Source organism: Lepidothrix coronata, unplaced genomic scaffold (assembly GCF_001604755.1).
Source record: "Lepidothrix coronata isolate B3197 unplaced genomic scaffold, Lepidothrix_coronata-1.0 Scaffold140, whole genome shotgun sequence".
Classification (NCBI taxonomy): Eukaryota; Metazoa; Chordata; class Aves; order Passeriformes; family Pipridae; genus Lepidothrix; species Lepidothrix coronata.
Window position 1 is genome coordinate 1195923 of NW_016690320.1, and position 23415 is coordinate 1219337.

Sequence of the window (23415 nt, forward strand, 5' to 3'; positions counted from 1 at the left end):
CTGGAAATTTGAGTATTATAGTTCATTATTGGTATGCTAAAATAACACATTTATAATAATAATTTGAAAAATGTACAGAAATACAGATATTACCAAAACAAATCCATTATAGTTTCTCATGTCATTATAAATGCTTAGCAGACCCTGAAATACTCTTTAGTAATTTGACTACTTAGTCATTCTGGCATAAAATCAAAACAAAGCAACCTTTGTAACTCATGTGTGAAATGAGAAACTCCAGACCTCAAAATAAACACATTTTTTACCCATTATGTAACATTTTGGTCACCAAACTGTATTTTTGGTTTCCATTCAGTTAGCAAATTAACTTCCTATAGTTGTAGTGCAGCTGTAACTAAAGTTCTTTTATCCCAGGTTTACAAGACAGGCACAGACTCCAGTATTGAAGGCTTCCTGATTTAACAATAGCATAACCCCATATTATGATGGTCCTTTATATTCTGTTTCACCCACTGCCTTGGGCTCTGTACAATATCAGTGCAACAAGAGCAAAAAGTCTGTATCAGAGTCAAACAGAATCTCAGTAACCTGAGTCCACACAAAGCAGTGATGGAGCCTTGGTGCTTCAAGGATGTGTGAAAAGAAAGCTGAGCTCTAACTCACTTTAAATTCCCCAGCTGCCTCAGTGGAACACACAATTGCATCAAAAAGGCACAGAAACTAAGATTTTACTTTCTGTTCTCCCTCTGAAGCTAAAGCTATTCAAAAGAATGTCTGCAGTTCTTTTTTTTTTTTTTTTCAGGAGAAAGAAAGAGAAATGAAAACAGATTATTGTTGTACCTCAATGTTAATTGTCTCCTGGACTTCTAGGAAATTCCTGTGAGCTCTAGCACTTCATGTAGAGTTACATGAAGTTCATGTAGCAGTAAACATGCTGTAATGAGTTATGCAGCAGTTCCACATCTTTCAGAATGCACAACTAAGGCAAGGAACACTGTCTAGACCATGATATTCCAAGGCAGACACATCACTGTATTCCTTTTCGTGAACTAATAAAAAACTTGCATAATCCTGACTACTCAGCCATAGGTGCTCTGGCTACTTCTGCAGTAATCAGGCCCTATACTCTACTTTTCTGGTTTATTATAAATCTTTGTTACAGGACCTATAATTTCCTATGTCAGTTCTTTCAGAAATCTCAAATAATACTAATAAGGCCTTTAATGACCTCCTAATTCTCTTAACACTTAGTGATTTCCAACTCAAAGGTCTCATCTGCAATACACTCCCTTTACTTGGCCCCACCTGCACATTCACTGGCCTTACAGAAGACAGAAGTAAAATATTTCTTTATTTGAATATAAAGGAATATATATATATATATATATATATATTTGAGGGCATACCTGGAGTACTTTTTATCTTGATTGAGGCCTCATCATACAATCTCCACAACTTCTCTACTTACACAGTCAAAATTCTTTTTCTTACTTGTTTGAATTACTATGATAGTTGCTGAGCTAAGTGAGACCTATCACTTTATCTTCACATTTTCTGCCCCATTAGACACAACCTCATTAATAAGTCCTTCTTCCCTTCTTTCTGGACTATTGAACATAACATTTCTGGAACAAAAGGTTGATGTTTTTATGTGGAAAATGCTTTCCAACTATCTTACCTTCAACATACCTTAATCCGTTTTTACACTTGTAATGAAAACAAAGCTCTCTCTCTGGTCTAGCATCCTCAGTTCAGCTGATTTCACTCATTAATTCCACAGTTTCCTAAGCTCCTCCTCCTCCTCATTTGAAATCAAGACTCTATTATGCTGAATTACTTTCCAGTAAGAGTAAAATCATGATCTTTCAATTTAAAAGACTCTTCACAACGGCCTTTCTCTGACAGCCTCAGCCCCAAAACTGAGTCTGAAATAGCATCATCTCTGCATGCATCAGTGATTACCTGATGAAGCTCATCAAGAATATTAGAGTATGATAATAGTCTTCAGGCTTTATATACATTCTGTGTCTGTTTTCCAGTTAGGAAAACATGAAAAAATTGGTCTGTGATGACGTGAAGGAGCATATTTACTCGTGATGGGAACTTGGGGGTTTTGGGTTTTCATACTCTTTTTAAGTATAGCAGATAAGTCCTATGCTAATCATTATTGAGTTGATCAATATTGATTGTGACCCTAATAATACTTTTTCATAGAACCATCATACAAAAGGAAACTTGTTCAAGTACCTGTTCTCTGCATCTGCTGATCCTCTCAGACAACAAATCTGAATTAGTCTTTTCTTCATCAAGCTCAAGTTCCAGGTTAGACAACTTGTCCTAAGTGGAACAAAGAAAAGTAATTTCAACATACTACTTCCCATCCTCTTCAGATTGCTATTCCTTAAACTTCAGGACTCAAACTATTGGAAAGACTAGGCCTGAAAACTGAAATGCCTCTTAAAACATGTGCAGAATCTACCAAAAAAGATGGCAGGTAGAGAAGCCTTTAAAGTGAATTTGTTTGTCTGACAGAAGTAAAATAGACACTTTGCTTCCTTTTTTTAATCACTCCCACCACTTTCAAGAAAATAAGAGAAATTCTGTAATGTTTCTAGAGACTTCTTCTGAGTGTCTAAATTACATCACACATTTGGAAGACAATTTTCTTTTCACATGAGTACAATGCTACTAAGGTGTTTGTTTATGAAAGTCAAGTGGCAGCCTAGTTGAAGTGAACAGTTACAAAGCTGACCCTGTAACCAGGTGGGCAAAATCCTGATGTTATCCAGACTCCTGAAATGAACTGATATCAAATGCTAAATAGAACTTACACTTCGAAATACTCTTAAAGTTCTCAGCGATGGGCCTACGAATGAAATGAATGCAAATTTGCCTGATAAACTCCAGATAAAATTAATTAACAAGAAGTCAATTAAAATGACGAAAGACCAGCTGTAATTTAGAACACATCATGCTACAATAGATATGCTAACAGATCACCTTTAGAATACTCCAGAATAATTCCTGCTGTAATACTACGTGGCTTTTCAACAACATCAAGCTATTTTGAGTCTTCCCTGGCAGAAACCATGTGAAATACCAGTATTATTTTAATTTCTTCAAATAAGAAACAAACCCTTAAGGATGTCTTTTACCTCCATTAGTTTGATTTGTCTTGCCCGATCGTCTTTTAAGTGGTTTTTGGCTTCCAGTTCATACTCCAAGCTCTTCACAGTCTGTTCCAGCAACTGAGTTTTTGTTATTGCCTCATCCTGAGCTCTCTGGTGGTCCCTCAAGTTTTCTTCCATAAGACGCATCTGAAGGAGATTATGGTCATATATTTTATACTGTACTTTCTATAAATAAGTGATGTCAGTAAAGGGGACTTACTGCAAACACTACAGATCTGGAAGCTTGACAGGAATTGCATTGAGTTCTGGGCTTTTCACAGTAATTTTTGTTTTATCCACATGATGGCACCAAGAAAATAAACTTGGATGAAATATCAGCTCCAAAGAGATGCTTCATACCACAGGTTTTACACTGACAATTCTCCAGAATGGACTTCTTAAAATTTATTTGTTTTTATCAAGTTATAGCAAGCCAAAATGATGTCTAACTATTTTCTAATGGTTATTTGGAACTTTTGCAATATTATTCCTTTCCTTTTCAGACTCCGAACACCTTAGCTTTTAAATAACTATGTAGCTTATATATATGCTTGATGTATTTTGATGACATCATTTTACTAATGGCATAATTGCATTTATATATATATGTGTATGTACATATATAGATATATATGTATTAGTATAACTATTAGATACAGTGGGCTATCTGCTGAAGACAAAAATTTCCTATTCAACAACAGCATGTCCTCAGTAAAATTATCCAAAACCTTCATGGTACTTTAAAAAAATATATAATGAGTGAGAGGGGGTTTAAGTGACACCATGACCACTCCTTGCACATGTAACTTGTAATATGTATATAACATAGGATGAGAGCTTTTTTTCTTCAACATATAGTTTTCCATTTTCTTCCTTTGTTTAGTCAGTGATTATTTTAGTGATGAAGCTAAAATAATGTGATAGTGAATATTTACAGTTTGCTACCTATTACCAAGTCCTGACAACAAACCCTTGGATATCTGCAGGAGGTGGTGAACAGCTAGTGAAGTGCAGAGATCTGTACTTTAACAGCCTTTCATGTGCATTTAATGTTTCAGAATGACAATGGACTGTTAGCTTTCCAGATGGGTATCTTTTATGTCTCCACAGAGAACGTGAAAGAGATGCAATGAAGAACTCCCATATTGCCTTGCAAGACTCTTTCATTATTTTTCTGCTGGAACAAGATGAAAATCAAGTTGCCATGATCAATACAATGCTTGACTTTGGATGAGACCCTCGAAAAGCAAGTTCTGTGCACTGTGAGACCTACCCAAGAGGATTCTGACAGACAACAGACTTTCCACTGAATGGATGGACTATCTATTTGTACTTCTTCTTAAACACAAAGGAGGAAGTGATAATAAAGACTTTCAATTGTCCTGAATATTCAGTCTCCTAGAAAGTCTGCTGTTTAACCTGCCTACCCTATATTTTCAGATTTTATTTCATCTCTTGCAGCTAGTTGCCATACTACGTTTTTAAAGCCCTAGGCTTTTAAATATTTCCTCATGGAGATGTAGAATTCCACAACTAGTAATATTTTGTCCATTATATAGTGTTTGGATTATCTTTTTGTCAAAGTGAAGTTTTCTTTTGTTCATTAATTTTTTCTCTGTATTTTTTCTGTAGATCCAATAGATAACACTAGAAATATTCTTCATAATAACTGTAAACACTGTGTTTACACTTTGTTTTACATATTTAATGTTTGTATTAATGTACATTTTTACATACATTTATTCAACTCATGAGCCATGCTTTCAATGTCACCATTTTATCTTTCACTGTTTGTTATGACTCTTCATTCCTTTACAAAGGTTCTCCATCCCTGAATGAAATAAATATATAAGGAAGACAGAATAATAAACAGGAACAATTCTTTCTTCTATTGGTGTTCCTTTAAATTGAATTTAAAGTATTTTTAAGGAGAAAGGGCAATGTAATAGAAGTTCTAAACTGGAAAAATCAAACTATTAAAATATTCCACATACAAAAAATATTTTCAACCAATACATTCTCCAGTTTTGCCAACTGCATATTTTTAAAAGACTGGATTGCCTTTCTGGCAAAATTTGCATACTAAGAGGCAGACACTTCCTGACTGTGGCTGATTCTTGGCTACACAGACACCTTTGTCATTTAAATCTGCAACTTGGTTCACGTGAAAGAAGAGGAGAATATACGTCAACTCCTCTGGAGCCAGAATTTGGTTTTGTTGTTTGTGTTTGGTGGGGGGTTTTCTTCTCTAAATAACTGCTGGGGTTTTTTTTCCTAATTCAAAAATATTTCTACATTCCCAATTCCTTCAGTAGCAGGCATTTGAGAGCAGCAGATCAGGGTAATCCTTGTCATACCACTTCAGACACACTCGTTTGTCAGACACTGCCTAGACCTGTCACAAACAGGAAAGCCCATTTCCCTGGCAGCAATAACACACTGATCACCACCATGAACAATGAAACTCCAGAGCACTGACTGAGATCCTCTCTCATGATGAGGTGCACAAAAGCATGATAGCAAACATTCTTTATCTTGAAAACTATCTGAACTGAATTCTAGGTCAAAGGTTAGAATTTGTCACTGAATTTATGAGTCATTACCTCATCTTGCATCCTTATGGTCATCAGGCGTGATTTTTCTACCTCCAGGTTCTTCTCCTTTAATTGCCTCTGCAGATCTGCAAATTCCCTGCGATTTTTCTCCTTGTATTCATCAAGCTGGCTCTGAAGCTCCAGAGCTGATGTTCTTGAGATCTCTACCATTTCAGACATCTGGGAAAAAAGTACATATAATTTTTTTCCTAACATAGTGTTACAAAAGGTTCTATCATGTTTGATACATCGAAAGGTTTTTTTCCTCCAGCTTCAATATTCAGCTCAGTATTTTCAGACAGAAAAATTATCAATTATGACATATTTTCCTAAAGAAATTAATTTCTATGCAGAAGTGTGAAAACACAAAACCAGAAAGGTTATTTTCTAATAGTATGCATGGCAAGACTATTCTCTTTCTGTCTGGCAGCAGTTCTTCCAGCTGAGTGATGCAATGAACTGCATTGTCACACTTCACTGTGTCAATATTAGTTGTAGGGTTTACACACACATGGCACAGTAAGTCTGATGCAAAAGCATTTTGAGAATCAGCTCTGAAATATCAATGACATTAGAACTGATCTGAGATCTTGTTTAAACAGAACGGTTTTACAATGCTATTTTGAGATAGTGGTGTTCCAATCACTGTTCCAGCCCTGAAAACTTTTATTGAGAGCCTCTAGGTTAAAGAAACTAATAGCAAACTTTGCATTTCACCTTCTTTTGTACATTTCCAAATAAATAATTCTTTGCAATTTGTCAGTTCATTTGCTTCTGTCTGTCAGACATTCAGATTCCTGCAGCCTCTCTGGAGTGAACTCATACCTCCTCCTGTAACTTCTCAACAGTCTTGTTTAGTTGCCATCGTTCATTCTCCATTTCAGTCTTTATCTGCTTTAACTGTTCCTTCTGCTGAGTTTCATCCTTTAATTGCTGAGTTAACTGTTGCCTTTCCTGTGAAATACAACGGGTGTTCTCCTGCAGGAAATTAAAACATATATATAATGAACTGAATAATATATAATGTAGACCCTCTGTAGATTCCTTAAAGGAATCTTACTTAACACACTGTGCAGCAGTAATACCAGCAGGCTGCTGTGACATTAAGACAAATTTAAGGTTGGGGGTTTTTTTAAAAAGGTTATGGAGTTACAGTTTGCTAGCCAGTATTTACTATTTTAGTGATGCAGTGCTTTATCCTTCCTATAAATTCCTTAAAAACTGTTGCAACATTTGTAGGACCAATTTCATTATTCTGTTACAAGCAAAGCATACATTCCTCTGCAGCTGCACACCAGCCAGGAAATCCCATCTCCTGTACAAGATCCAATATCCATTCCAAGTTTCACATTTTCCTACATGCTCCCTGAAAAGTTTTCTCAATAACCACCTGTTTTTCTAGGTGAAAACAAACAATCCAAAAAATCCCCTCCGCACACACCCAAAACCTCTACAAGAACAACAAAACAAAAACCCAAATCTGTTCCTATGATGAGTGAGAAGTAACTAGTGGTGTTTTCCCCATTGCTGTGCTTCTGTAGCACCCAGAAGCCCTTATCAAGATGCTGCCGTGCAAAGAGAACTTTGCAGCTGTCAGCACACAAATCCCCTTCCTGAGGGAACTTTTGCAGTTAATGTTCAAACCAGACCTGAATGTTGTGCATTAAATTTTGAATGACCTGCAGAGCTACCCAGTGTGCTCACCTACCAGGGGGCTCCCAGTGTCTCTGCTATCACAGGCAGGATGTCTGAGAGCTTATCACCCTCCTACCTCTAAATAACAGCCTGTCACTAGTTCGTTCCAACACAGGCATGATCACATGGTTCACATGCACAGCTATTCTCTTTGGAAAAGTGTGTAATAGTTAATGGTTCTCTTGGCTTGATGACTTCTACTTGGTTGGAAATGGTCGTTTTCTTACCCCACCATTCTGCACGAGCTCCTCCACATCTATTTAAAAGGTGCCCATATTATGGTAGTATTATTTACCCAGTAACTATGCCATAGAATCTCTTATTCTTCAAATAGTGAAATTACCATTTAAAGCATAAAGAGTTCCTTGTTGTTTTGCTAAAATCTAGCCAGCAGAAACTTGATAACATAGGTAAAGAGTAAAAATATTCCTCACGAAAACTGAGCATTGCAAAAGAAATTATCTTTGTTTTAATAAAAATCCTGCATTACAACAGATACTACTTCATTCTTGTACTATTATTCAGGGGAAATAACATGTCCTATGTAGTTTCTCACCAACAGTAATTTTCTTAGGCAACACAAATTAGGATATTGTACTGCCCTTTGCTAGATTAGCTGATAAATGAGAAAAATACTGATAAAATTAGCATTCCTACCTTAACTTTAATATTTGAGAAACACTCATGCTAGAAACAACTGAACTTCAACTTACAATGCTCTGCAACTCTCATTCTAGTGCCTACCATTATTTACCACAATGAAAACAGAAATTTCATGTTCTTCCACCCATGGAAAGGATCCCATGCTCCGAACATTTAATTTAAAAAGCACAGATTACTTGGCTCTGCCATCAATCATGTTGGTATAACTGATATTTTTTTAAAGATATGACAGTACCATATATGCTATGGTCAAGGAACATAATAATTATTTCCTTTCCCAAGAGAGTTCTCAAGAAATTTCAGAAAGTCTTCTCAATGGTGCAAAACTGTTAAGATGTATTTCATTTCATGAAACACTGCACTACGTGGAGGAGGCTACTCTAACCAGAGGTTATAACACAACATGAAACTATACAAAATTACTCCTGGCTTGACCATCCATAAAGAAAATTTCAGTATAAAGCACTAACACAAACTGGTTGTAAGAATGAAGTGCATGCCAGGTTTAACTTTTCTGAATAGAAATCTGGAATGGAGGGGGAATAGATTTGGCCATGCTTAAAGTAACTGTTACAGTTCTATTGGTATTGTCAGTCTTTCTTATGCTAATCCACCATTAAAAGTAATTTGTGTTATGTAAAAAGCAAGATGGGACAGTCAGGAATTAAATTTCCACTGTGATAAACATTATTATTGTGCCAAAATTTGTCGTCTAAATTGTCAACGGTAACACAAGGCCAAATCAACCTACTGCACAACAGTATTCATTAGAACAAGCAAACTCTAAAGACAGAAAGGCTGAATTGTTCTAAACAAAAGGGACCACTGATTACATCCTGAAGTCCATTAGTGCTCATATCCGGTGCACAAGAGTGTAGAATCAGAAAGAGGATTAAATTTAGTGTTTCCCACTTTAGATGTAAGTTGTGAATAAAATGACAAGACTGACTCTTCTCTCTGTCACCTTTCCCAGAATTCTTGAATTTGGAGACCCTGCCTGGAGGCAGCATTATTTGGCACAATGCCCTGAAGGATGCAGAAAAACAGGAAGGAAAGAACACACTTTTCAAGCATCTTGACCCAAAGCTAATCAAGATGCAGGAGATGCATGTGGTGCATTGATTCATGCTACACAGGAAGGGCAAGTCAGACTGTGACAGAAGGGAAGTGTGCTCAGTGCAGGGCAGTGAAGAGCAATGGGCCACCTGTAGGGCTTGTGTAACCACCAGCAATACATACAAGCAAATGAGGAGTATCAGTGAGGTAGAACAGATAAACAGATTTAAAGTGAAAAAAACCCACAACAAAACCCTGACCAAAAGCCTCAGATAAAACACTTCTTGATGTAGTTACAAGGAACATCAGCTTTAAAACATCATTTTGTAGAAACAAAACTTAGATACCCGTATTATTAAAATCTTAGAAGCACATTCAATTTTAAAGACATAGGAGTATTTTCTTCTTGTTTTTATTTTTTTCTTTTTACTATAATGAACTGAACCATGAGAACATGCTAGTTAACACAGTCTTCCCTTGGTTTTTAGTCCACTTAGAGACAAATTTCATTTTCAGAACAATAAAGTAACATTTATGTTGAAGACAAGGGAAAACATCTGTTCAACTAAAAAAGGGTCACTAGCAATGTACATGTTGCTCACTTTTGAGTCTGACTTGTTTGACAGAATCACTTAAAAACTCAGCTTCTAGACTAAGATAATTCTAAACTGATACCACTGAAATCGATGCTTGTTTGGGACATGTAAAAGGTGAATTACAGAGAAGGAAAATTAGTTTGTAACTTTTGCAGATACAGAACACGATGCCAGTAAGAACAGTTTTAAGAGGCTGCAAATCCTAGTGATATGTGTTAAATTTCTCTGGGTTAGTGATGACATATTCCAGTTCCCTGCAACATTTGCAAATATGACAGGCTTATAAAAATAGAGAAGCCAATTTCCTGATATTTGTGTATTGCCAATATTTTTGTTTACATTCGAGCACAGCTTTTTATTCTCTTACATGTAAAATCACACAAGCTGAGTTGCATGATCATTCAAAATAATAAAACATGTTTATAAAACCTTAAAATTTAAATATTCCAAATTGTTCTTGTTCTTACCTGCATATCTTCTAGTTGGCTTTCCAAAGCCAATTTTAACGCTACCAATTCTTTCGCCTCCTTCTCAGCGCATTTCAAAGCTTCTTCCAATTGTTTCTTCTCCTCCTGTAATGATTCAATTTAATACATTCAGAAATAGTGACAAGTAAATTGAGCTATAAAGTCTCTTCACTCTGGCCTATCACTGATCTCCCCACTTGCAAGCTGTGACTTGTTTCTAATCTGGTTTGCACTGGGGAAATCTTTCCTATATATGGCAGCAAACTGCATCCTGCTTCTTATAACCTGCTGGTTTTCCTTACCCTTCCCGATGGCATTATCCATCCTCCTCTTTGTCAGTTTTTACTCTACAATGAATCCATTGCAAACAGGAAGAAGACTACTTAAGGGGCTTGTTTTCTTATTTTACCTCATATGTCTTTAATTTTTCCTTCGCTAAATTTTCTTCTCCTTTGATATTATCAATTTGTTTGTGCAACTCCTCAATTTTACTCTCTAACTCAGTAACTTTTCTCTTCAACTGCTCGTTTTCCTCAGTCAGCTCCTTGACTCGATTTTCTATACTATTTCTCTCCTCTTGTGCAGCATTTCTTTCACCTTCAAGGACAGCAGCACTCTAGAGAAAACAAATTATGTCATGTTAAAAAAAAAGAAATAACTGGTGCTGTTTTCCAACAGAAGTTTCATAAGGCACCACAGCAAATATAGCTAGAATATAACATTAAATATCAGTGAAGACTTTTACATTTAGCTTTTGTTTTTCCTCAGTCATATCTACAGATAAAGTATATCCAACACCATTATCAAATCCCATTTTTAGGTAATTCCAAGTGATCTAAAAAACATAACAGACACCAAAAGCCATAAGGACCTGTAAGGAAGTACCTATTTATCAAGAGTTTCTTCCACAGCAACACAAAATTTAAGCAGCCTCACCCCACTGCTGATTCCAAGAACTAACATACAACACACTACATCCATGCAGCTGTGTGTGGGGCTGCAGAGTAAATGACAGATAAATATAAAGAGGTCTTGATGCTGAAAGAAAAGAGGGGAAAAAAAAGAGAGGTGGCACTACTGGAATAAAAAATCCCAATGGATTTCAAAACATGGTCCCACAAAGAGCTGTGCCAGCACAGAAGAGCAGCAGAGACTGGAAGTACCTCCCAGTGGTACTGGTACAGCTCTACCTGCAGATCAGGCAGCCCACGCCTGGGCTGTGCTTAGTCAGCAGTTCTGCTGGGGCTTCAGTTCCTGCCTGAGGGTGGAAGGAGTTCAACTTGTATTCAAAAAGATACATCTTGCATTTTTCAGAAACTGAAATCAATATATAGCACAAACAAATTATAATAAAATTGTAATAAACTACTCATCATAATTTAGCACATGTGGCAATAGATTTTTTAATTTTTTTTTTCAGGGCAACTGGCTGCAGGATGTAACTTTTCAGAGCTAATACTCACCTTACCACTTACCCTTTAAACACCCTACCATTTATTGTTGAAACCATGAGTGGAAGTATGTGCCTGTACTGTTATACTATCTATACTGTTATAACACAGACCAGGTATGTACTTACAAACATGTGGAGCAAAGAGCTGGAAGAATTTAATCTTTGCTCTTCACTGACTTCTCATTCAGAATCCCATCCAAAGAAAATAGAAGAACCCAGGATATCATTTGTGGTTCTTGCTCCTGGGCATTCAGAGTCTGACACAAAGCAATGCTCTGTACAAAGATCTGGTTCAGATGTTCAGGCCCACTGCCCTTTATACTAAGCCCTTAAACAACAGTAAGAACACCAGAACGACTCAGGCTAGACCAGTATCCTCTCTTGTGGCCACAGCTGATGCTTACAGGCAAAGAGAGGAAGAACAACTATGGGACAAGCCTTTCCCCATTCCACACTCTCAGCTCTCAATAGTTTTCCTCCAGGAACGTATCTTCCATTAATTTCTCTAATCCCTTTCAAATCCATTTATACCTTTGGCATCTACATTATCTGGTAACAATAGGTAATTGCACATTAACTACTGAAGCATAACATTTTTGCACGTGAAATAGTGTTTATCTGGGTGAAAACAAAAGAAATTCTACCAAATTACCCAGTAAGAAACTGTTTTGTGAAATATTTTATAAAAGCATGAAAGTCACTTTTCAGTTACACTATTTTTGATTGTTGCTCCTGATTTTCCCTTCCCTGTGCCCAAAAGGAATAAGCAAAGTTATATAAAAGGGTGTTTACAAAGAGTGCCCTCACTAGATTGTTTTCTAGCAAGCAACAGCTTTAAAATCATGCAAATTAGTTTGATAAAGCGGTAACTCAGAAAACACTCAGACTGTCTACAGGGTCAATGAACTTATTATACAAAAACTGGCAGCATAAGCAGGCTGACAAGTTCTGGTCTTTTGAAAACACTGAAAAAACTTGTTCCTCTAAGTACACGACTGGTTAAAAGCTCTGAAATAAATCTGTTGATGCTTTAAGTTTTCACATACTGAAACTTCAATAGCATTTATATATTCCTTTAATTTTTGCTTTCTTCATGCAGCGAAGTTTTACTAATTAGCAAGCACTCCACCAGTGGCTCCTTTTAGTCTCATTTCCCCCTTCTGGAGCTGAGTGAAAGCAGCTGAGGCACGCTGGGGAGTTCAGGGAAAGGAATGTTGATTTGTCTGTTCTTTTTCATCCAACTGCCTACTCGGGGCTGCCCAGTGAGACAGGACTGCAGCAGCCCCACACTGTACCTGAGGATTCCACTACTTCACCTGCCGTGCTTTGCTCTGCTTTCCCAACATAGGAAACGTTGTTTCCTTAGAAGTGGATGCACACACACACACACAAAAGCAAATAATCCAACAACTCCCCAGATCTACACACATAAATATACACAGAAGTAGCATCCATCTCTATATATGATTTAACTTAAGAGGCTCAAAATTAAGTTCAGACTGCACTGATGCAGTCACATCTAGAGATCTGCTCCTGCTTTTTGCTGCATGTATCTTAGGATACAGCCCCTAAAATGAAACTAAACTGTTACTTGCTCTCCTTTTTCACTGTGTATTTCAGTAAGTTAGAAAGAAGCTACGTGAATATATATAAGAGGTAGAGAGGTATAAAGGGCAAGTCGTGAGTACTCTCTTTATAAACCTAATGTAAAATCCTGGAAATAAATTGGGTATATAAGTAAAATCTGCCTAAAGTTCCAGCTGCTTGAGTGACCAGCACTTTACCAGCAGATCTTCACAGGTCTCTAATGACCTTGGCACCATTACAAGGGTTGCACCTTCCCATGAACGAACTGTTCCCAAACAAATTTTCTAACATAGTAAGTAAAAAAAATTCCTTTCTTTTACCTGAACGAGGTAAGTCTTAAAAAATACCAACAATAAATATAAACACACACATATACTTTTTTGAGATGGTAGAAGACCTCTGTTGGTATATATGGGGAGCTGTGCTGTGTTGTAGTTGGAGAGTGAGCATTTTTCCTACTTCTGGGGAGAGCAGGAGGAATTTTCTTCACAAGTGCTTTCACTGTACACTATTGTTTCAACATCTTTTCAACTTGTTTCAGATACGACTGAAAAGAAACACAGGAGTATCTATCCTATCAGTTTACCTTCCACAACTGTACTTGAGGTAGGAAAGATCACCCCGAGGATATTGTTCAGGAGCGTGATAAACAAAAAAATACACAAGTATCTTCAATTTGATAGTGAAGTTTAAATAAAGTCGAGCCACACAAATACAATTTAGATGTTCTTTGTGTAGAAAAAGTACATATAGCATCACTTCTCCGAAAGAGTCAAATTACACAGCTGGGTCTAGATTGAAAAAAGCTTATGTTCATTTTCCCCCATGTACTGAGAATTTCATGCAGAGCTTTTCACTGGCATGCCATACACATGCCAACACATGCCATATCCTATAGCATATTGGCACAGGAAGTTTGGGTATCAAAAGTCTCCACAATTCTTCCCTTCTTGTATTCTCCACTGTTAATCTCATGTTACCTTCTGCCTCCCCTCCAGGCCTGCTCTTAGGAAGACAGGTGAGCATGACAGGAAAGAGCCCGGGTATCATTGGAGAGGATACACAAAGAAAACAAGCCCTGAAATGCAGTTCTGACAGACCTTGTAGCAACACCATTAGGGGAGAACCTGGTGGAGAGAGATCCCTATCCATATATCGAACAGTTACATAAGGGTCAGGCCAGCAGCCATCACATCATACATGGGCACTGATGAAGCAGAAAAAGCTTGTTGTGCCCTTTGCCCATGGAACCACAGAGGCAGTGTGCCCAACCAGTCCCACACAGCTAGAAAGGCACTATTGCTCCCACAGAGACCATAGGCTGAATTTACCACTCTGTCATTAGAGATGGCTCACTGTATTCTGCAGAAAATTTCCCTACTGAAGCATGGCTGTAGAAGATATGAAAACCACTGCACTGAAATTACAGAGAAAGTATTACATACATTGATAAAGTTTGAATGGCAATTGCTGCACTTCATAGGCTAAAACAAAGTGGGGACAGCAAGGGCAGTTTAAGCTGCCCAACAGTACAGCACAGCAGAGTTCTGTACAGCAGGATTTGGAACAGCCAGCAGTGATCCTGCTCTGTGCTTCTGTCTGCATGAGCAGGGAGGCTGCCACTGAAAATTCAGGGACTGGCTCACAATTCAAAAAAGGAGTTGAAGGCTGTTTGCAAAAGCATTCAATTAGAGTGGGTTAGAGTGATGAGGATGAAAGCAGGATACCTGAACAGTGCAGAGCTCGTAAGTACAAATGAAGAAAAAACCAGACAGGAGAACACACAGGTAGAGATTGTGCTGTGGATCCACAGCCCTCAGTCCACATGGGACTTATTTGTAATGGTGCTGTACATAAACAACATGAGTTAACTAAAGGTCCTTAATGACACTACATCATTTAATGACTCCTGTCAGTGCCCATTCATAAATCGCCTACATTTATTTATTTGAGGATGTTGGAAAAGTTTTGGCAAATATTTTAACTAAGTTTATATCATTTAACCCATGGTAACAGAGCCGGGTGAAGGTCACAAAGTAATGATTGAAGTTAAATATGAAACATTAACAAACCTTGTTAATATAAGAACTTCAGAGAATTGTGGATCAACTTCACAGAGTTTAAAAGAGATTATGAACATAAACACATAACAGAGCACATATCAGACAAAACTGGTTAAACAAGATTCTTGACCTGGAATGAAATACTGTATATTCAGATATATTTGCCATACAGAAGAAAAAAAAAAAAAAAAACAACCAACAAAAAACCAACCAACGAAACAAAGAAAAAACAACCCAAATAAACAAAACAAACAAAAAAACCAACCTGCAAAAACCCAACCTTCTTGAAAAACAGGAGAAGAGGGAGGGAATTGTATCAAACATTGAAGTGAGCTCTTTGGATCTTAAAATTAACATAACTAAATTCCAATATTGCAGTTTCTTCCCTATGATATATAAAACATGCTTATTTCTTTTTACTCCCACTTACTAGTTGTGACAGCATGTTTTAGTAAACCAACATTTTACTATTACTATTTACTGCACTGTATTACAGAATTATATTTATGTAAGGTAAATACCCTATAGCATTTTTCTTGTTGTGTTTGTTTATTTGCATTTGCTTTGTCTTTCCTTTCAACCTGTCTGTCCTCGCTGCCTTACAGAGCATCCAGTGCCCTCTATTCCCTACATTTAGCCTGCTTCCCATTCAGATACCCATCTCCTCAATCTCTGAAGGAGTAATACCTTCCTCTTAATAACCACATCCTTTGCAGACTTCTTAAACAAACTGATACCACCTTTTCATTTATTATTTTTGAATAAATGAAATCTTTTATTATGCTTTCTCAAATTTTATCATGTTTAAACTCATGATTTAATACTGAGCAAGCCTTATCAGCAAAATTAAGCTACAGAGATTAGGTAGAAGGAGCTGGAAATGGGTAGCAAATTTCTGGAAAAAGTTGAGAATAAAAAAAAAAGCTTGTCCAGAAGAAAGAAAATATAGCTGTAATGAGAAAGTCCCACAATACAAAGTCCTCTGTGACTGACTGAAGATAACCTTCTGCATTCTCATGTTGTCACTGTGCCACAGTACACATTCTTGTCTCTGCCANTCTCCTGAGGCAAGTCACTCAGCCAAAACTTTCCAGAGGGGCTCACTAACTGCATGTTCCTTAATTTCCCTGGTGCTTGATTTGAGACACTGGGGTTTGGTTTCTAAAGACTTGAGTGCACAGTTGCAACTGAAGTCAGCAAAAACTGTACTCTGAATACATCAAGGACTATATAATGGCTAACATGGTGTTAACCAAGGCACTTCAGTTTGAACATGCACAAATAAAGGATCCTTTTAACATTAATGTCTCTACCTCTTCATTTCCTATATTTAATACAGGGATAACATGCCTCATAAGCTGGCAGCTATGCTGGGAAAACAAATCAGTTTGTGAAAAAAATCTTTCTTCAGAAGTTGTTTTTGGTAGTATGTACTGAATCCAAGAACCGAACAAAGTTTGAAAAACATTGAAAAATGAAATATTTTAACGTTGTGCTTAAGTGAGTACAAGCCACATGTAACTCAGAACAGATGAGAAGTGAGAATGCATGCACATATACATATATATATGCACACAGACAGATATATATCTCTGTATTGTTTGATTTGATATGTACACCTGATCTATAATGTTTTACCTAGCATAGGTCTGCTTCTCTGAGCCCACAATCACAGCTGCTGGAGTTTATATGCATGTGGCATTTGGCTTTCAGTTTTAGGCCTAAAGAAGTTCCCATAAGGGAACTTCAGCAGTGAAATTCATTTCCCTCACTTCCCATACTGCTCCTTTTAGGTGTTTTGCCTAACAAGAAATTAATCTAATAAAGTCTGAGTTTGTGTCCTTGTATATTGTTATAATGTGTTCAGAAGAATTTTAAAACATATTAAATTTGGTCAAGACTAAGTTTAAATAAAACAGTAAATATTGCTCCAACTCCTTTGCTGCATAAATCTCAGCAAAGCAAGTGTATTTATATACTATTCTACTCTCAACTTTGGTGCAAGCAGTGAACAGATTTAAAGAACTGAAGATAAGGCTCAGATAGTACAACAGGCATGAAAATCAAACAAGATCCTTGAGATGCAAATAAAATGTTCTATTTCAACCTGAATACAGGAAAAAAATACTCCTGGATAGGAATGCAGAAAATGTTCTGTGGCTCCACACCTTTTTTTTTTTTACCACACCCTCCACCCTGGCGAAGACATGAGTGTGGTTGTGTAACTTATCATTAAAAAATGGTTTGGGCTGACTGCAGTGCTTCAGCTCATGGAACTCCCCTTTGGCAGTGACTTCAGGATGCAGGAGTGTCCTTTTACAAAATACAGGAAGAGCTAAAGTGTGTGGGAGCTAAGTATCTCATTCACAGCATGTCAGAATCATTAAATTTTGGCAAAATCCAATGTTTATCAGGCACAACTTGGAAATTTTTTCTAAAAGCCTTTAAACTTCCTTTCAGAATCAAGCTCAATAGAGTAAAACTAGTTCAACTAATTAACTGTTTGTTCTTTAACAGCCATACTTGAAGTACAAATCTAAAGGATAAATCTCCATTCAAAATGAGCTAGAGCACAAACCAGAGCATTTTAATGGAAGTAAAAGGCTTTGAAATATTCTTTTCATATTGGTATCAAAGTAAATGCCATGATAATCTTCCAAAATCTTCTGAAAGAAAGGGAATGGTGTTGCTGCTCACTTCATTCTATTACTGGTGTAGAATACTAATATCAAGGATGATACTGGCTGCTGAAACCAGCTCTAATGATCCATGGGCCACCTTTTTAGTTTGAAGCTGGACTAGTTGTTTAACTTCTCTAACTACATGTAAAAGGTTTCATGTGGCTTCAAGGATTCAGATCTACCCATCTCAGCTCCCTCTGATGATTTAGAGGGGGCAGCAGTGATGGGGATATCAAATCCCTTTCTATTGTCTTTTCCTCTCCTTTTTGTACACAAACAAAATAGTTTCTACAAGACAACTAGACACTGATTTCCCTAGGTAACATGTAAAAAAACCCCAAAACCATTCTACACTCAAGGACTGACACCCAAGGGAAAGAGACAAACATGGAGAGCCTCAACATAGGGACAACCCTTTAACTGCAATCATTATTAGCTCTTCTGTAAAGGCAGCTTCTGAAATCAGTATTATTTTGCTATAGTCATCTACTTTTCCAAGCTCATGAATGTAAATAACAGGTCTTCATTTCTGTTTGTAGTTCCAGTATTTTTACCCACTGTGCACCTTTAGGCAACTCTTCCAACCTCAGATACTATTTCTTAAAGCAGTTGAAAGCCCTAGGATGAATAACACAGTAACACTGGATACTGCAGGTAATAAAATCTCCTATCTCTACAAAAGGAATATGTCAACTCCACAAAAGCAAATTGGAGTGTTAGGCTACCAACCCAACCGGAACCAGCCTTTGCCCCCCCACCACTTCAAAAAAGGGGTAAAAAACATTAAAAAAACCACCCCAAGCTTCTTGAAAAGAAACTAAATGGCCCAAATGGCCTTACCTACTGTTTTCCTACTTTACACTCATTATATTAATTCTTCCCATCATCTCAAAATGAGGCCTAGCCAACTTTAAGACATGGCTGTGCCTTTGAAGTTGACTATTATTAGTTACCTATTAAAAGGGTCAGTGGTTTTTTTGTCTCTTAGTGAGGTATGCTGCAACCAGCTTAAATTATCAGCTGTATTTCAAGAGATTATTCAGTAAACAACTACACAAATTTACAAGCAATTCAGACTGTCTTTCATTTCAGCTAGAGCCATTCTATTAACTGGTTAAAAATTCACTTGTGACAGTTTAGAGAAAAGACTTGGTTTTTTCCAAGGTCATTTTCACTGATCCAAAAGGTATCACATCCTTAATATTATTTCCAAAATGATTTAGGTTTTCATTTGTGAGAGGTAATAAAAGATTTAAATGCCTACATTTTAAGACTAAGAATGCACTCCTTTTTTACACAGAGCACATTAAACAAAACTTTCCAATTTAGGCATGACCATACATTTACACAGTTATACAATCCAGAACCAGGAAAATATTAACCTCTCTCAGCCAGTACTTATATCAATGTCACATTATCCCCCTGGCTATGTATCATGACATACTCAGACTGGCTTATATCAACAGTTTTTTCAAGGTCAGAAGTTGTTGCAAAGACGAGAGTAAAATATTAACTAATTCTGTGTTCACATTGTTCCCTACTGTTTGACACAGTCAAATACTTCGCATACATCTACAAATAAACATATACTTTCACAGGAAAAACTAACTGAATACATATACTGTCTTCTGCTGATAAGGATTAGAGATCCTCCTGAAAAGGATGAGAGATCCTCCTGATGGCATTGAAGAAGTACCTGACTGTACAGGCTCTTGCCAAATTTCAGATACACAAAAAAACCCCACCAACAACCCCCCCTTCCCAACCCAGACTAACTGAACTAGTCCCAGCAGAGCAAGGTTCACAGGAGTGAAATTACTATTACAGATAAAACAGAATGATTTTTTTAATTATTGTCAAGATGTGGTCCAATCCAACTCAAATACAACTTTGCAGGACAGTTTTGCTCAGAGGCTTTCTTGACTCTACAGACAGTATAAAAATAGTTTCATGGTACTGTCTGCATCCAAACACACACATGTACCCACTAAATAAATGGAGGAGTAAATTCCACAGAAAAGAAAGACCAGGGCAGGTAAAACTTAAAAGACACAGTCACCAAGTTACATCTTCAGTGCACTTGGGAGGCACATTTTATATTCTTGTTGACGACACAGCTAATATTCCAAAATTTGTTTGGTACTTCATTTAACAGGTGCCTAAAAACATGCATGATGCTATTACCAAACAACTTCCTTTCCACACACAGAATACAGACACTTAAAACAAATCAAATCTGTCTCCCAAATTTTCCATATATACTTCTAAACTATGTGTTTCCAATAACAAAGCCCATTTAAGGAGTGCCTGCAGCCTTCCCTCCACCATCACACTTCTGTCTGCACACCCTCCCTCTCTTTCCCCCACTCCATCTGTGTTTGTACCACACTGAAAATCAATCAGAGCTGTACCAGGCTTTTAGAAGGCTGGTAAAAGAGGGCAGAAAACGCAAGGAGGAGAGTGTTATGTCATGAAAGATGAAACACTGACTTGGACCAGTCACTCCACCATTTGACTCTGTACAGTTTGGATCAGTTACCAGCCGGTTTCTACCACTGACACCAAACCAGGGTTTTGTCAGCAAAGGCTGCCCCAGGCAAGCAGAGGAAAGAAAATACCCACCAGTGGCATCTGAAAACCTGGCTCATCTTCTCTAAATCTTTTCCAATTGTTGTGTATCTTGCTTGAGATGAACAGACTAGACTCTGAGGATTCAGGATGCAGATTCAGAGGAGTTACAGATGTATGGATACAAGGGCATAACAATGTTCTCACGCCCAAATAATTCTTATCATATAATTTCTTTCTTTTACTGCTATCAAGACTATGAGATTTTAGTGTGATTTATTATAACCCCAAGATTTCACCTTAGCGTGGCAAGAAGTAGCTGGGATTCTACTGGGTTTTTTCATATATATAATTTTACAGCTATATACATTAGATCTGTGTATCACTTCCAGTACCAAAATGTCTCTGCAACGCTCCACAGTTATATCTTCACTCCCCTCTGAGGAATTTGGTTTGTAAAGCATTATTCCAAAATACGGTCTCAGAATATACTAAATTATGTTTCATTTTACATTTAAACCATGTATTCCATCCACTTCTACAAAAAAGGCAGACACAGTATATATCAGAATCATTTACAATGGTTAAGTTTTTGTTAAGCTTCTGCCTCGTGAGGGAGATTTTTATTAGCTTTGAGGAAGAAGTATAATAGTATCAGGTTGGGTAGAAAAAGATTGAATAGTTACTTTCATTTCAAAGGTCTTTACAGCTCTGTGCTAGATTCACCTAAATTCACAAGATGGGAAAACCCAAAACCCAAGTTTCCTATCATTTATAATACTCAAAATTCCATATTATTTTCCTATCTTAAAGGAATACACTTTTAGTTCATAACACGTGCAGAAGGCAACCACTGCCTTTTGCTGTTCCTGCACTTGCTGTGGTAAAATTCCTTCTTCTCTTTCATCGTATCCCATGGCTAACACACACATGTCAGCTAAAGGCCATGTGACTACAAGCTTCATGGCATTCTTCAATGTGTTGATAAACTAATCAGCTCCGAGCTCGGAGTGTCTGTTTTACCCTTCTGAGAACAGGGTCAGACGTACGACAAACGCTGGATAAACCCGCCAGGGTCAGGCCTAAACAAGCCTCTCCATAAGGTGATGATTACAGCTTCTTCTGAACAGCAGAATTTGTGCAGACTGCTGCTCAAAATACACACACAGCTTTGAAGTGCTGTGCATTTGCAACTGCCCTCTTGAGCTGATACAATTTCACTGGAATTTGAACAGCCCTGGTTGCAATAGGCTATAACCTTTTACCTGCAGTATTACCTTCCAAAAGCTGTTTCCAAATTTTACTGAAACAGTGGCACTTCATCTACACTGACAGAGCACTCATGGTTAAAGCAGTACAATTCTGGACTGTTGTGTTGTCAGATTAAATAACAGAAATTTTTTGTACTACGTTAAAAACTGGAGGGGATCCATATTTATTTCTGTTCTAGCATTGTGATTATGAAGAATTCCATTCTTAATCAGAAAGACCTTAATTTCTTAATTTATTATTAAATTATTATCCCACAGATATGTTCTGGAAGTTTTACTGTTGTTAAATGGAAATAGTCTGATCCCAGCCTTAATAAACAAGAAATGATGTCAAGAATAATCGCAGCCATCTCAAGACCACCACGAGCAAAAAACATAACACAAAAGTAAGTTAAAAAGGTAAACTGTAGCAGAGAAAGTTAATATCTTGATATCTGTGACTTTATGTAAAAATCTTTATTGCAAAAACCAAAAAACAAACGACAATAAAAACCCAACCAAACCCCCCAGCCCAGCACCAGAGCAGTGAGCATGAGAACAGAATCATACATGACAAACAACCCTGCCCTGTTCTTCTACCACATAACCTTGAGAATGTTTCTAACATTGCTGCAAAACAGATCTATGTGCCATTCTACCCACACAGACCAAAGGCACTCTACATTACTTGCCAACCTACCTGATGTCTCCAGCAGCTGAAAACTCTGTTCATTTAACACTGGCATAAAAACTACTTCCTTTCTCTCTGCAAAATTTTCCTTAACAGCCTATACACATCACAAAAGACCTTTATTCACTGCACCAATTTGGATGATCTAGAAGCAATAAGTACTAACACTTTGTACATACAGATTCCACATAACCTGATCTATCCAACATCAGTATCCACATTTTGTGTGTGACAACCCACTATTACAGCATTTACACACCTGTTTTCCTCAGCACATACAACAGAATGGCCCTTTCCACTAACCTTTGATGTAAATTTCTTGTATCCTACCATCCAGTATGAATCTTTCCAGCTTGCAATAATATTAAAAAAAATAAATTTAACAGGTCAAGCAGCTTCCATTGTATAGAACATGATTTTCACACACTCTGTTGGGTATTTCAGAGTAATTATAAACCCAATCATTAACATCACAGCAGATCACACAGTTAACTTACTGCAGAGATTGGTTATATTTTCCTGACAGAAGATATATCAAACTCAACAACTGATCTCAGCCAGCAGGCATAAAGATAATGCTGTGCTTAAAAAAAAAAATCATTAAGAGTATAAAAACTAGCAAGATTTAAACCAAGAAAAAAAAAAACACCTTACAATTAAGCATGTTTTACTTTAAATAAAAACAAAAATCACTTGCATTAAAATTATAAGAGAACTGGTGCTTAGGGCAACATTAATCAAATAAATTTCACTTTTGAACATCTTATTAAATTTACTATTAAATTTACTATTAGACTATGTCCTGCAAGTAAATAAATGCTATTTATAACTAATCTCTAAGCCACAGCACCCCAATCATAGAGCCATTTCCCAGACTGTGGTATTGTTATGCTGAACAGACTACTCTTTCATTTCTTGTC

At 37.0% G+C, this 23415-nt stretch overlaps 1 protein-coding gene across 5 annotated transcripts in view; it reads right to left on the reverse strand.

Moving 5' to 3' along the window:
• Positions 1–23415, reverse strand: part of CGNL1 (cingulin like 1) — a 58104-nt gene that overhangs the window by 9176 nt on the left and 25513 nt on the right. For all 5 annotated transcript variants that reach the window (XM_017827559.1, XM_017827555.1, XM_017827556.1 and 2 more), the window contains 6 exons: positions 10612–10818; positions 10203–10307; positions 6551–6703; positions 5735–5905; positions 3117–3278; positions 2209–2298 (listed from right to left, as the gene is read on the reverse strand). In XM_017827559.1, the coding sequence (XP_017683048.1) occupies positions 2209–2298; positions 3117–3278; positions 5735–5905; positions 6551–6703; positions 10203–10307; positions 10612–10818 (888 nt within the window). The remainder of the gene's footprint in view (positions 1–2208; positions 2299–3116; positions 3279–5734; positions 5906–6550; positions 6704–10202; positions 10308–10611; positions 10819–23415) is intronic.